This window comes from Notolepis coatsorum (genome assembly GCF_963971535.1).
Source record: "Notolepis coatsorum genome assembly, chromosome: 15".
NCBI lineage: Eukaryota > Metazoa > Chordata > Actinopteri > Aulopiformes > Paralepididae > Notolepis > Notolepis coatsorum.
In genome coordinates, this window is record NC_140179.1 from 60,348,496 (window position 1) to 60,363,984 (window position 15,489).

The following is a 15,489-nucleotide window of genomic DNA, read 5'->3' on the forward strand; positions in this document are numbered from 1 at the left end:
CACAATCACACAGACAGACACACACAGACACATGGACACACAGGTACACACAGAGAGTCTAATATTAGAAGCATGGTTTCTTTTATTTTTTATATAACTTTCTTTATTGGCATCCAGGTAAAAAAGACATTAAAATACAAATTAGCTTCCATTTTATTTTACCCCGGCCCCATCCCTTCCCCGGAGAGCAACAACCAACATACATACTGAACGGTACAAAATACACATAAATAAAACTAAACATACTTAAATACAGATGTGAAAGACAAAAGATTTAAAGAAATAAAATGAAATAGGGATGACTGTGTTCTTTTGAACAGAACAACATGAAAGGAGCGAAGAAGGTCATCCAAACGGACGAGTGGAGAGAGGGAACAGTGGAGGACAGGCTGGAGTACGCTCTCATCAAGGTAATACTACAGTACGCTCTCATCAAGGTAATACTACAGGCTGGAGTACGCTCTCATCAAGGTAATACTACAGGCTGGAGTACGCTCTCATCAAGGTAATACTACAGGCTGGAGTACGCTCTCATCAAGGTAATACTACAGGCTGGAGTACGCTCTCATCAAGGTAATACTACAGGACGCTCTCATCAAGGTAATACTACAGGCTGGAGTACGCTCTCATCAAGGTAATACTACAGGCTGGAGTACGCTCTCATCAAGGTAATACTACAGGCTGGAGTACGCTCTCATCAAGGTAATACTACAGGCTGGAGTACGCTCTCATCAAGGTAATACTACAGGCTGGAGTACGCTCTCATCAAGGTAATACTACAGGCTGGAGTACGCTCTCATCAAGGTAATACTACAGGACGCTCTCATCAAGGTAATACTACAGGACGCTCTCATCAAGGTAATACTACAGGCTGGAGTACGCTCTCATCAAGGTAATACTACAGGCTGGAGTACGCTCTCATCAAGGTAATACTACAGGCTGGAGTACGCTCTCATCAAGGTAATACTACAGGCTGGAGTACGCTCTCATCAAGGTAATACTACAGGACGCTCTCATCAAGGTAATACTACAGGCTGGAGTACGCTCTCATCAAGGTAATACTACAGGCTGGAGTACGCTCTCATCAAGGTAATACTACAGGCCGGAGTACGCTCTCATCAAGGTAATACTACCTCATGACTCAACCAAGTACTACTAAAATGATACTAAAGTTACCAAAATATCTAAAGGTTCTTTCTTTTTCTTTCTTTGTGTGTCAATACTACATTGACCTGAATAGTTGTGTGTGTGAATACTATATTGCATGTACTATGACAGTAGTAGTTCCATTGTGTTCCTGTGTATTTGTGTCCAGGGTATTGATAAGTACGTTGTGGAGGACACGGAGGAATGTCGGTCTCAAACGACCCGGTACCCGCGGCCCCTCCGCATCATCGAGGGGCCGCTGATGAACGGGATGAAGGCAGTGGGAGACCTGTTTGGATCGGGAAAGATGTTCCTACCGCAGGTGTGTGTGTGTGTGTGTGTGTGTGCGTGTGCGTGTGTGGGTGGAACAGTGGTGGAAATTTAACTAGTATTTTTACTCAAGTACTGTACTTAAGTACAATTTCGAGCTACTTCACGTGAGTATTTTAATTTTAGGGAACTTTGTACTTTCACTCCACTACATTTCAAAGGAAATATTGTACTTTTTTCTCCACTACATTTATCTGAACCCATCAGTTACTTTGAGGAAAGGGATTTAGCATAGAAAACATGGCAAAAATAATATGAAGATTATGTACTTTCAAATCTTCAAGAGGACGTAATCATAGCAGCATAACTGGACCACATACCACTTTAACATAACCTTTAATCAGAGCAGCAAAACTGGACCACATACCACTTTAACATAACCTTTAATCAGAGCAGCATAACTGGACCACATACCACTTTAACACAACCTTTAATCAGAGCAGCATAACGTTAGGTTATGACTATAACCAAGTTCTGTTAGTTAGGGGCGATGCTTGGCATCGCCTTCTGCACTATCTCGCGTACGTGCACGCGTACTGAATAAACCACAAATGTACCTCTAATACCAGTATTAGTCTGACCACACCCCTCATCAGCTTACCTTCATAAGCAGGTGTGTGGTCACCTGCTCTCCTCCTTCCCAAGCTTTCACCACAAGGTGAGGTCAAGGGCTGCAGCGGCCGTCCGATGCCAAGCATCGCCCCTAACTAACAGAACTTGGTTATAGTCATAACCTAACGTTCTGTATCGTTAGTGGCTTAGCTTGGCATCGCCTTCTGCACAAGGGAGGCCAAGCGGAGCCACTTGGCTGACAAATACACCCCGCTGACAGCCCCCCAAAACCATCAGAACAGGGAGGGCCGAGCCCCCCCGACCCCCCCTAATGGAGGGTATCCCCCCTATTAGAGGCTTCACGGGAAGGCGACGGACCCGACCGTGCGAAGAGCTCTCAAGCAACTTAACGCACAGGGTGAGCAGACCGTGGCTTGACCCCACGACTACACACACGCACAACCCGCATGCCACCCGGGAACGAACGGAGGAACAACCTCGTTACTGCCCCCAGAATCACGGGGTCAAGGGCAAACCCAACCCCGTGGCAAGGCCGTAGCAGCGGAGCGCGAAGGAAGACCCAGACCCACCAAAAGGACTGGACCCCCGGAATGGGGGCCCGGAGAAGTCCATGATGCCAGCATCAAGACCCCACCAGGGGGGCACCTAGTGACCCCGCCCCTCACATCGCCAGCGTATTCGGACAAAGGCCCCTCAGCCGAGCGGGCCCTGTCCCCCTCAACAGCACACCGCCTGGAACACAAGCCCTGCAACAGGCAGACAGCATGGTCATAACACACAAGAGTTAACCAACGGAACAGGCAGTGCACCGGGGAAGACCAGGCAACAGGTCGTCAACCCAAGCCTGGAACAACTGCGGACGAGGCAGGCGCCAGAAAGGACAGCCGAAACAGCCGCCCCGGCGGAAGGGGCGTATGCTGGCGTTGTCGCATAACCAAGCTTTCAACAGCACGTCAGGAGCGGGATCCGTAGACCACACGGCCCCCGACAGCTGCCCACAGAAAAGCCCATACGATCGGCAGACGTCATGAACGTGCAGGGGCACCCTCAACCGGAGAACCGGGAGTTGACACTGCAGCAACACACCAGAGAACCAACCACCCAGGCATTACCCCATGCAATGGTTGGTCCCATAACCCCTCAGGAAAACCCCGAAACGCACCGGCGGCACCACCGCAGCCCGCGTTCCGGTTCCCAACAGGGCCATCCCGGGCCTACAGGTCAACGGGCATCACCCCGGACCGGGCCCGGCGATACGGGGAGCACAGGATCCCAAAGGAGGTTAACCCCACCCAACAGGCTCCTCAGCGCCAAAACGCAAGAGAAGAGCGTAATATGGAAGACCAGCCCCCAGCACCCCGCACTCGGTACCAACAAGGGGTCCCATAACGCACAACCCTGTGACACCCGGATCGACCTAGCATTTTTCCCCCCGAAAAAACCCTAAGTCCCTCAGGGTACCAGAACAGCAGATCTGCATCCCCAGCGGACAACGGGTGCACTGATCTGGACCAGCGCGACCAGAACCAGTCCCGTGCCCTAACCACGCCGACCTGCCAACCCCAGGAGAAGGGGCAGATATGCGCGTCTGATCCCAACATAAAAAGAAGGCGCCACCCAGACGTGTCGGTATGAACCGCGTCCGGCGGCCCACCCCTAGGGCGTGAGACCCTTCCCATATGCCCAGACCCATTCCGTCATCATCCCCTGACATGAACGGGAACCCATCGACAACACACAGGATGTCGGAAGAGGAAAAACCCCCATCCCAATTGCTCCATAAAAACGCTGTTTCACCAAAGCAAACGAGGCGCGCCAGTCAGCAACGGCCAAAGCACATTCTGAGCCAGCACTATGTGTGCGTTTGGACATACCCACATCAACAATAGGCCGCTTAGACCACCATATTGAATCCCCAAGACGCCCAGGGAAACGACAAGAGGGGCGAGATGCAATCAACTCCATGAATGAACATTCAACTCTTTATAAAATAAAGAAAAGGCATCACATGTATGACCTAACTGCACAGCTGGGAGTAAAAAACCCTGTTTTTCACATGATTTTAATCCAGTCACTCTTCTTAATCAGAGTGTAAGACCAGATTCCCCCAGAAACACCTTCCCACATGAGACCACGGTCAAGAAAAAGATATGTAAACTGTGAGACACGTGACCAACAGACTCAAGTTTGACACAAAAACGAGCGCAGCAGGTTAAGTCCTGCGCTCTAACCTCGACATCTTTACGACACCAGCTCATGGAAGGCGTCGCCATAGCAACAACGCTATAACGGGCGGGGAAAACCCACCGGATCCTGTCATAACAGGAGTCGGTAGAATACCCCTCCCCCCCCCCCCCCTCCCCCGCCAAGCACTGGCTTGGCCCTGACTGGCTCAGCAGGAAGGTCAACAACCTCTAAACCAATCAAGTGGGTAAAGGAGGGGTTTATCCGACACCCCCTCCCGAAAAACACACCTTCTATCCCTACACACAGAAAACAACCGTAGCCATTTTGAAAACCTCCGGTAGAACAAAACACATATAGCATAAGCTAATACAATGTTAGCTACCCACAAAGTGTAAAAGGGATTACAACAAAACACAAGTCGCCTGTGCGTGAATCCCATACCCGCAGCCTAAGCTATAGGAAGACGTTGAACGAGAGTAATGGCTAGGCCATGAAAAGTGTGTACGAGCATTACTGCAACTAACAACACAGCGTTGTGAACACATACTTAGTTAAAGCAATGGAATATCACCAGTTCTAATTGCATGTGGAGCATCAAGCTAATAGAACCTATTACCGAGTGTAAGTTGCAGACCTTGCTTAAAAACTCGTAACACAACACAACTCATTCCCCCAACGTAACAGGGTAGATTCATAAAACACAACCCCACCACATGATTTGTATTGAAGAAACACACAGTTTGTTCGGCCAACCACAGTCCCCCTTATATCAGGGAACTTTTTTATTAAATAAATAATATGTGATCAAGGCACAAAATCATAGGGGGGCCGGGGAGGGTGTAGAGGAGGGGACACAGAGGGGGAAAAGTCACTCAACGGCGCCTGCCACCTCGCGCCGCTCGAGTCTGGCCACCCCGGGGAGCCCCGGAGGGACGGTAGGTTACAGTCTGCTGGACACGACGTTCCCTACCGTCTCCTCCGGTCTGGGATGGGCCGGCGGTGGCTGAAGCGTCGTTTCGTCCCCTGGCCCTCTTGGCAGGGCCAGCAGCGGCGGCGGGGGCAGTGGTAGCGGCGGCGGAGACAGCTCGACGTCGCGGAAGCCTTCTGCCCCCACCGGCAAGGACGGGAGGCGGAAAATGGGGTTGGAGGATGGATCTCTCCTCTGCCATCTCTCTGCATGTTGAGGTCATCAATAGCAGGGCCTTCCCGAACAGGCCAGCGTCGGAGAGGGCGGCCGTCAGAAGAGGGGCTCTCTTCTTCTCTGGCACACGGGCCTGCTCCAGCCAAAGGTGACGCTGGCCCAGGGTGGCCAGGGCGCGCACTTTACCCATGGCTATGGCTAGCACCTGGGAGAGGTGCAGCACAGCTCCCGCAGCCTGGGTGATCTGATCGCACCTCACCTCGTTCAGATCCGCGCCGCCCGTCATTATCCCCGATACAAATCTAGCCAGGTGGGCGATGTTAGAGGCCGCAGCCAGCGACTGTGTACCGGCGATAAATGACTGGTCACCCCAATAAGCCAATCGCCTAGCCGACCTCCCCTGGAGGACCGGCTTGCATAGGGGCTCCCACACCATATCCGGACAGAGGAGCGCGGCCATCGGATTGTCAAGCCGAGGTACGCCCTCCCCCATACCTTTGACCAACCCCGACACCCGCGTAACTGGTACGTAGGCGGGAGTCAGTCCCATGATGTTGGAGACCGCCTGGCCCCGACGAACATAGGCCCCCATCGATGGGAAAAATGGGTAGACAACGTCCACCCCTCTCACCGGGGGACGCTGCCAGGGATGGCCTATGAGGTCATCAGGGACAGGAGCAGGCAATGGCTGCGGCAGCGGCACACCGTTTGCAGCGGCGGCTACCGCCATGAGCTCGGGAAACAAGGCCCGCAGTTCCCCCTGCGGACCCTCCTCCACCGACCCCGCATCCCTCGCATACAGCAGGCTGCGACTGGTCAAGGAGCCACAATCCGATGCGGCTGACAGTAGGGCATCCTGTCGATGAGGCCAAGGTGGTTCCCCGACATCCTCGAACAAGGCGCCCCGTGGAGCCATTTCTCCCCACCCCGGGGTCTCCGGAGGAGGGATACTCTCCTCCACGGGACCATCATACAAGAACCCGTCCGCCTCCTCCATGAAGTCTTCAGTTTCCATCAGAAATCCAGAGTCGGACGCGGCCTCGCTGGTCTCCAGCAATTCCCCAAACCCAGGCCGTTCGCGTCTGCACGCCACCATGTGACGACGTGAGCGAGCAGACGCAAAAAGTTTTCGTCGCAAATCCCCTGGCTCTAAGACAATCCCCCGTTCATCAACGGGCGATTCCCCAGAAACAGAGGAACCAGAGTCGAGATCAGGCCATCGCCGGAGCGACGGCTCCGAACCCTCGGCTCGTCGGTGAGGAAAACTATCCACCGGCAGTCTCCCGGGCTGGGTCGGCAACCACGAGAGTGGCAACAGCCCAGCACCGGAACGCACGACGGAGGCGGGAATGGAGAATCGGTGGTGAAGAGTAGGTCTAGCGGGTCTACTCTCCGCGGAATACATTATGACCCAAACCTTTTCCTTATATAAACAAGTGAGAGAAGAAAAAGGTTAGGCACAATGTAAACCTAGTCACAACTCTTTTCAACTTATCAACGACACGTCAAGTGGGGTACTACCGAGGCACTTCCTTGTGGTGAAAGCGAGAAGGAGGAGAGCAGGTGACCACACACCTGCTTATGAAGGTAAGCTGATGAGGGGTGTGGTCAGACTAATACTGGTATTAGAGGTACATTTGTGGTTTATTCAGTACGCGTGCACGTACGCGAGATAGTGCAGAAGGCGATGCCAAGCTAAGCCACTAACGATACAGAACTGGACCACATACCACTTTAACATAACCTTTAATCAGAGCAGCATAACTGGACCACACACAACTTTAACATCGCCTTTAATCAGAGCAGCATAACTGGACCACATACCACTTTAACATAACCTTTAATCAGAGCAGCATAACTGGACCACATACCACTTTAACATAACCTTTAATCAGAGCAGCATAACTGGACCACATACCACTTTAACATAACCTTTAATCAGAGCAGCATAACTGGACCACATACCACTTTAACATAACCTTTAATCAGAGCAGCATAACTGGACCACATACCACTTTAACATAACCTTTAATCAGAGCAGCATAACTGGACCACATACCACTTTAACATCACCTTTAATCAGAGCAGCATAACTGGACCACATACCACTTTAACATAACCTTTAATCAGAGCAGCATAACTGGACCACACACAACTTTAACATAACCTTTAGATGTCAATGAATGGAGGTTTGAACGCTCGTTTTAGCGTGTAATATTTCCGTGTTCGATACTAACTGATCTGATGAACATATGACCCACATTAGATGAATGGTATAACGCTGCCCACGGAATTATAAACGCCCCCTCGCCCATCCGGTCAACATCAGATGATGTGTAGTAACTTCCAGAAGTACTTCCAGTTGGAATTTTTTATATCGCGCTGATTGCTATCAAACTGTATTTCATCATCAATATAATGCATTTGTGGCTATAAATCACGTTCTGGAGAAAGCTGCAGAAAGAGATGAAAACATACTTATACTTTAGACCATATTTTAGTATGAATATGTGAATGAAAAAGTTTAACGTTGCTACACCATGAACAATACATATAGGACCTTGAATGGGCCCTAATAATGGCAATCTAGCAATAGAATTTAAAAAGTTATAGCCCTGCAAAGAAGGGGAACTTCTCCATAGACAAATAGAGCTGGCAAGGGATGGTATATCATGAATTTAACCTTAGGCAATCAAAGTGTTAAGTAAAGGAACTGTGTACTTCTTCCACCACTGGTGTGGAATGCCCTCACTTGTATTAGCGTCACAAAGACGCGTGGGTGCTGTGTCTGTGTCTGCGTTGAGGAGGACAGAACGTTACGCGTCCCCGTCGTCAGAAATATAGCCTATGTGAACTATAATAATATCTATTATTATCAGACATTATGATGGAGAGACATCTAATGGTAATGATAGGTGACAGACTTAAAGGCCCACTTGCAGGTTAAACCCTAGTCTTCAATTACCGTAATTCCTCTAATAGTAGCCTCCTCTAATAGTAGCCGGGTCTCAAATACAAGCCGGGTCTCTATTAATGGCCGGGTGCGCTCTTGAGCTAAGCAATTATAAGCCGGCCTCCTAATACAAGCCGGGTTACTAATATACTGAGCTGCATACTGAGCTAGTTACTTGATTTCACTTTGAAAACGTTGAAATGACCAGTGACCACCTGTAATTGCACTGTTTACTATTTCATACAGTACTTCCTGATGGCTTGTCGTACAGAACTTGTAAGTCGCTTTGGATAAAAGCGTCAGCTAAATGACTAAATGTAAATGTAAATGTACTTGGTTTCAATAAATGAACCCAGTACATTTGACTGGGTTCAAACTGACACAAAATGTTGATTTATTCATTATGATCCGTTTGAAAATTTGAAATATAGGCCTCCCTCTTATACAGGCCTCCTCCTAATACAAGCCTGGTACCCGCTACAGTTGAAACAAATACAAGCCGGGGTTACTATTAGAGGAATTACGGTATGTGTAGTTTACATCATTGGTATCTATTTTCATTATTTATTTTCTTCCATTTGATGCCGGAAATTCCACTCAGAAAGGGTTAAAAATGTCCATGCACGAATAACATGTATGGAGCCAATCAAAAAGCTTATCAGACGCTATCAGTGCCGTGACGTCACTGAAGGTAACTTTCCCCTACCTCTCATCCACTACAATGGAGTTTTGACGAGTGCAGAAAGCTATTTCCTTGATCCAAATGGACACCTTACAAGACGCAAATGGGTTTAATCGTCGGAGAGACTTTGATGGACCTCTACTACTGCATTTTTGGTTGAAACAAAGGTAGTCATAACGTTTTTAATGTCGTAAAAACTACATGTACCACTAGGCAGCCTGTTGTCAGTACGCAGCGCTATTGGCTGTCTCCTTATTCCCGTCACGGGTCATAGTACCAAGCTAGCTATATCGCTCTGGCTAACGTTAACGTTATCCCGCTAACGTTAGCATTATGTCTACTGTCGTGAACCATTTTAAATCGGGGCATGTAGAGGAGTTTCGGGAACGAGTCAAATGTGCAGGTCCTCTTCTCAGACCTGTGGGGCAAAGCACTGCACGCATCATGCCGGCTAGCAAGCTAGCTAGCTACACGTCACGGCATGTTGATACGATAGTAGCCCTTTCATGACTGATGCACTCGGTGCATCACAGTCACGAAACGGGCTACCACGATAGCTAACTAACGTTACCGTTACAAGCTCAAACACCTTATAACTACTACTACTGTCGTGTCCATAAGTTCCCTGGCAGAATACTTTGTTTGTGAGGACAAAGGTATACAGGAGTTAGGAGTTTCGAGAATGCCGACTAGCAAGCTAGCTAACTTAGCTACTAACGTTATATACACAATATGTACAACGACACAATGATTTACATTAGTATTTACAAATATGGTAACGTGGTTGTGGCTTTTACAAATAGTGGTTCGCTTTAGAGATAAATGGCTATGATCACGGAGCAATAGTGTTAGGTGAAACAGATACTAGCCTAGTAGTAACAAGAAGGCTCCTTGCTTCCGCCACTACCTGCCTGTGATTCTCAGCGCCCCTCGCTGCCCTGTACCTTGTGTGACGTCATCATTAAGATGACACACGCACTCTATGAAACATGGATTCAAATATCCATGTGCGTGGTGGTTGTGGTTGGGTGGACAAAATGTTTGATAAAAACGCTAAAACTGGGTACATTTCAATAATTTGTATCCCCTCTTCATGAAAGTCACCGCTGGCCTAGTCCACATTGTTTATTGAACAAAAATACAACATGCAAGTGGGCCTTTAATGACACGTTAATGATGCCTGACACACTGCTGGCTAGTTGATTTAGCTCAGTGTACATGTGATTCTATTTAGTTGGGTCAAGAACCAACATTCTGTGACCATTCTCTGGCTAAGATGTTTTGATGATTGATTTGACTTCTATGGACCTTTTTATAAAATATTTAGCCCCCGTGTCCCTCCGAAAAATCCCGGCATTTTTTGTCAGATGGCCAAATCCAAAATACCTGCTGACGCCATCTTGAAAAATTAACTTTTGATCCAGAGCACCTAGAATCATGTATGAATACACTTTTTTGTGTAAGTCAACCATGACAATTCCAATTCTGACATCAGTTTGTCTCTATGACATCAATTTGACCCAGAAATCCAAGATGGCCACCATATAGTAGAGCGAAAATGTAACTTTTAATGTCAAAACCAATTTTACCATGGTACTGCTGTACTTTAAACAAACTACCTTCATAAGGATCTCAGCAAAATAATTGATGAATGTACAGTATGATAAGATAACTAATTATACTTCAAAATACGCTCTCTTAAATAGCTGTAACTTGAACAGATTAACAATGAAACCACTTTATTTTTATTTTACTTAATTTTTTTTTTACTTTATAGCATTTTCAGCTTTTTCTGGCCACGCAGGACCGATAGAGGGAGAGAGGGAGAACGGGAGGAGAGGTAGGGAAGACATGCAGCAAATGGTCGCCGGGACTGGGAAACGAACCCGGGACGACCACTTCGCGACTCAGCACGCTATGTGGTGTGCTACTGGAGCGGCCCAACAATGAAACCACTTTAAACATGTCATGATCAGTCCGAATCAGAGCATTCTGCCTCACTAGATTCTGAATCATCAGATTCCAATGAATCACCCCTCCTCCATACATCATCATCTCCCGTCTCATCATCATCCTCCTCACTCTCCTCTTCCTCACTTTCTTCAGCTGGCCCTGGTGCAGGTAGATGTGTTGGGAGAGCAGGTCATGTGTGGCGGACAGGGCGACAGCGACCACCCACCAGCTCCCAGCCATGTCCGAGTGGCGAAGGGTGTCGCTTCAGGGAGGGGTGGCGCACTAGATATGCCAAGTAGTTGGCACGGAGGCAGTGTTGGCGTAGGCTATCTGCATCTGGAGGGAGATGGATGAATGATTTGTTCTTCATTCTCTTCCACTTTGTGGCACGGGCCTCAGCCATGGTGCTACTCTTCTTGTCGCCATAAATAACATGTCGTGTGAACTCGAACAGCTCCTCTAGCACTTCCTCCTCAAGGTCAAGGCTATCTCCACACCGCGAGAGCAGCCGTCGTGCCATAGGGCTCTTTGCCACCTTGTCATACACCGACGACTTACCCTTGCCATAGAAGCCTGAATTGGCATCACAGCCTGTAATGCAGTGTAGCTGCACAATACAATCTGCCATCTCCTCAGTAACCAGGCCACGGCAGAAGACCGTGTCCTGCTTTCTCTTGATGCAGAGCATACCGGGCAGCTGTTGAGAGATGACCGCTGCCATGACATAGGCATCGGTGTCGGCTGCATCAATGACCACAGGGCCACTGTAGCCTGACTCACGTAGAACTGTGTAAGCAGAGAAGAGGATGGTGTCAGCCTCAGACTGGTCAAAGCTGTAGTTCTGCATTGGTTGCTGGGTTGACAAGTTGGTGCAGTGGGAGCCAACAGAGTAGACGATCTCTGTATCTACACCCTGTGCAACAAGGTCAGTCAGATAGCTGCATATTACTTTTTGTAGCCGCTCCTTGTTGCTGACGCTACACAGCAGTGTTTTGAACTCTCTGGCAGAGGGGAAGGGGTCGCCCAGCTTCATGTAGGTGTTGGGGACATGTACCTTACCTTGTACCCGCAGATCTCGCTCATCATCTTTAGTTGAGTATGCTGCGTCGTACGGGTCATTTACACAGAAAATACGGTCAGCATCACCATGGCGGGCAAGGATGATGGATGATACCTTGTGGACATAGTCCAACCACTTGTATGGGGTGCCATCTTGTGTCTGCCGATCTTCTGCTGATGGGGTTGCCATCCTCCAGGGTTCTTGCAGATCTACAGATTGGAGAGAGAGCTTCTGAATGAGCTTGCTCTTCTGTGTCTTCCTATATGTGCCATTGGAGTTGAATATGGCCACACATTCCTCGACAACACGATGTTCCAGAAACTCTGAGAGATTCACAAGTTGACTGACCTCAACCAGGTCGATCACTGCCTTGAGAGCACTCCGCTCCATCTCAGCAGCTCTTGCTTTGAGTTCCTCCCCGGGCTTCTCCATGCAGGGCTGCTTGGCAAATGTCAAGCGTTTGCTCAAGGGACAGGTGCATGGAGGGAGGTTTTCTTACTGAACACTCGGTCTTGCAAGAAGCTGGTCAACTTCTCCTCTCCCACAGCATAGGCTGAGTTGAAGTCCGCGATGAGTTCATCAGAGGCAGGCATGGCTGACTGTAGGGTGCGGAGGGTGGGTGAGGCTGGATCAAATGGGAAGGAATCAAACTCATGCATGCGACCAGGTCCTGCACGCGCTGCTCATCTTCTCTCATCCTTTTCGGACCACATTCTATGTGCTTCCTCTTGGCTTTTTTGTGTGTGGCCAGGGCATTGTGAGCCACCCGGATCTTGGCCAAATTGTTCACATTTCTGGAGTGCACCAGCAGCTGCTTCTCATTCTGGAGGATGGAGAGCCAGCCAGACTTCATTTTGCTGCCCTTGTTCATTGTACACTCGATCCACATGTCCCAGGCCATGTTGGAGTAGGGGTTGCCTGTGATGGACTGAGTGAAGTCAGTACGAAGGAAGGCGACCTGATCAGCAGGGAGAGCTGTCAGCATTGCCCAGAAGTCAGGCAGCCACCTTCCATACCTATTGTTGTCGTATACTACCACCCATGGCAGCATGGCACGCAGAGAGCTGACATACTCATCCCAGTTGCAGATATGTACTGCATGCACATTCTGCATGAGTGCATCCGTCATAGACAGGAAGTCCCTCCAGTAGTCTGCCATGTCACTGGCCTCCACCTGGGTGAATAAATTGGTGATGAGGCTCTCGAGGTCAGTATCATCCTCCAGTGCCGCATGTGCAGCTGCACGGGGTTCTTGGGAGAGACTCATATCTCTCAGAATCTCAAGGTTCTCCCTTGTCTCATCAGCCAGGTTGGGCATGAGCCTCCCCTTTACCAGCTGACTCATGAGTGCCTCATAGATGAGCCTCAAGCAACGCAGCCCCCTCTTGTAATGCTTGCCTTTCAGTGCACGGTCGACGGAGCCCTCTGCAATAACTCATCCTGCCACAAGTACATCTCCTAGCTCACTCCCCTTGTAGCGCTTGTAGATAGCGCTCATCATCACACACTGTGTATGGAAGGGACCAAGAAAGGGTACAATGTCATGGTACTTGTTTGAGTTCTCGGCCTTGAGCAGAGTGATGAGGACGTACACAGGATGATCTCCCACTAAGAAGGTGAAGGGCATGTGCTTAGTTGCGATGATGGTAGACAGCTTCTCCATGATGTCATTCACAACTGGGCGGTTTATTGTAAGATGTATGAAAATAAGCCTTGCTCTTCCTCTGCTCCATATTCAAGCCAGCGTGAAACCCATTGTATGAAGGGATAGTGCACGCATGCACGCACGTACGCACACACACATGTGCACACGCACGTATGCACACACACGCACACACACACACACGCAGTCTATTGAAGAAGAAGGCCTGGATGAGCGAGGTCAACAGGAGTTCTTCATGTCAAGGAATGGCGAGATGGCGTGGTCCAAGATACCTTTTGAAACAGAAGGCTGAGCACAAGCTCAGAACATCATCAAAATAACTCCTGAAAGAAACAGCTTTCGAACACAACACAAGGGTTAACAAACCCCAAACACAGGGCTACAATGACTATATTAGCTAACTAGTTGTTGTTGCTAGCTAGCTAGCTATTGGGAAAGTTGTTAGTCTGAAGCCCTGCCCAAACACCAAATCTTACTTTCCCATTCAAAAGTAACATTTTCGCTCTGCTGTCTCTATCTACATTTTTGCTCTACTGGATGGTGGCCATCTTGGATTTCTGGGTTAAATTGATGTCATAGAGTCAAACTAATGTCAGAATTGGAATCGGCATGGTTGATGTACACAAAAAAGTGTATTCATACATGATTCTAGGTGCTCTGGATCAAAAGTTAATTTTTCAAGATGGCGTCAGCAGATATTTTCGATTTGGCCATCTGACAAAAAATGCCGGGATTTTTCGGAGGGACACGGGGGCTAAATATTTTATAAAAGGTCCATAGAAGTCAAATCAATCATCAAAACATCTTAGCCAGAGAATGGTCACAGAATGTTGGTTCTTGACCCAACTAATTTGTTGTTTTGGTCTCCTCCAGGGCAGAGAGTAAGAATGGACTACATTTTGTGTCCAATTGTACTATGGAAGTCAGTGGAGGAATCAGGACAGGGAAAAAAGTAACTGAGATCACAGTTATCTGTACTTTTACTTCTAGTGACAGGAGGATGATCATTCATATTTTCTTCAAACCCTCAGGGACTGAACAACATGACCCTCAGAGGTCAACTCCACACCATACTGTGTTTGAACCCTCAGGGACAACATGACACTCTGTATTGTATTGAGGGATACTAGTCTCTGTTTTGTTAGCAGGTAAGACAAAATAATTTAATAAATTACCACTTAAAAATAGAAAATCAGGCGGAGAAAAATAGGATAAAAAAATAAATAAAACATAAAATAAGAATTACCACTTAAGGGTCGCTGTATAAAAAAGGGCTACAATTCTTATACAGTTCACCCGACATGGATATAAACACCCTCCGATTAGGGCTGAAAGTCTCACCTTTAACCTCTTAGTCATTGTTCCATTTCTTGCAGGACGACTGACTCATCTGTCAGTTACTCTCAATAGAGGCCTGGCACAGAATGTGTGTGTAGTTCTCTTTCTTCCAACATGGTAGACCATTTCTGTAACCATTGGTTCGTTTTCAAGTAACCACTTTTGAAAGAAAATACCTAATTTCTGTGTAGTGGCTAATTTCTGTGTTCTACAGTGATCTCTTTACAAGATCCAGTGATAAAACACCAAAATCGTTGCATTTCTGTGATATATTTTCACATATATTATCAACACATTGTAACGCTGTTTCTCACAACATGGATGGCGTTCTAAACGGTCTGTGAAAGGCCTCTAGGGGTATTTCAATACCTCTGCACATTCAAACGCTTTGATTAAATATAATCCTATTAGCTTGTGTGGGCGTTTACATTCATGCTCATGTATATTTGCATACCAATTTTTT

At 48.0% G+C, this 15,489-nt stretch overlaps 1 protein-coding gene across 1 annotated transcript in view; it reads left to right on the forward strand.

Annotated features, from left to right (window-relative positions):
• The window catches only part of mtr (5-methyltetrahydrofolate-homocysteine methyltransferase), a 99,772-nt gene that overhangs the window by 53,884 nt on the left and 30,399 nt on the right, over positions 1 to 15,489 (forward strand). Inside the window, 2 exon segments of the mRNA XM_084331015.1 lie at positions 321 to 410; positions 1,316 to 1,468. Coding sequence (XP_084187141.1) covers positions 321 to 410; positions 1,316 to 1,468 — 243 coding nt within the window.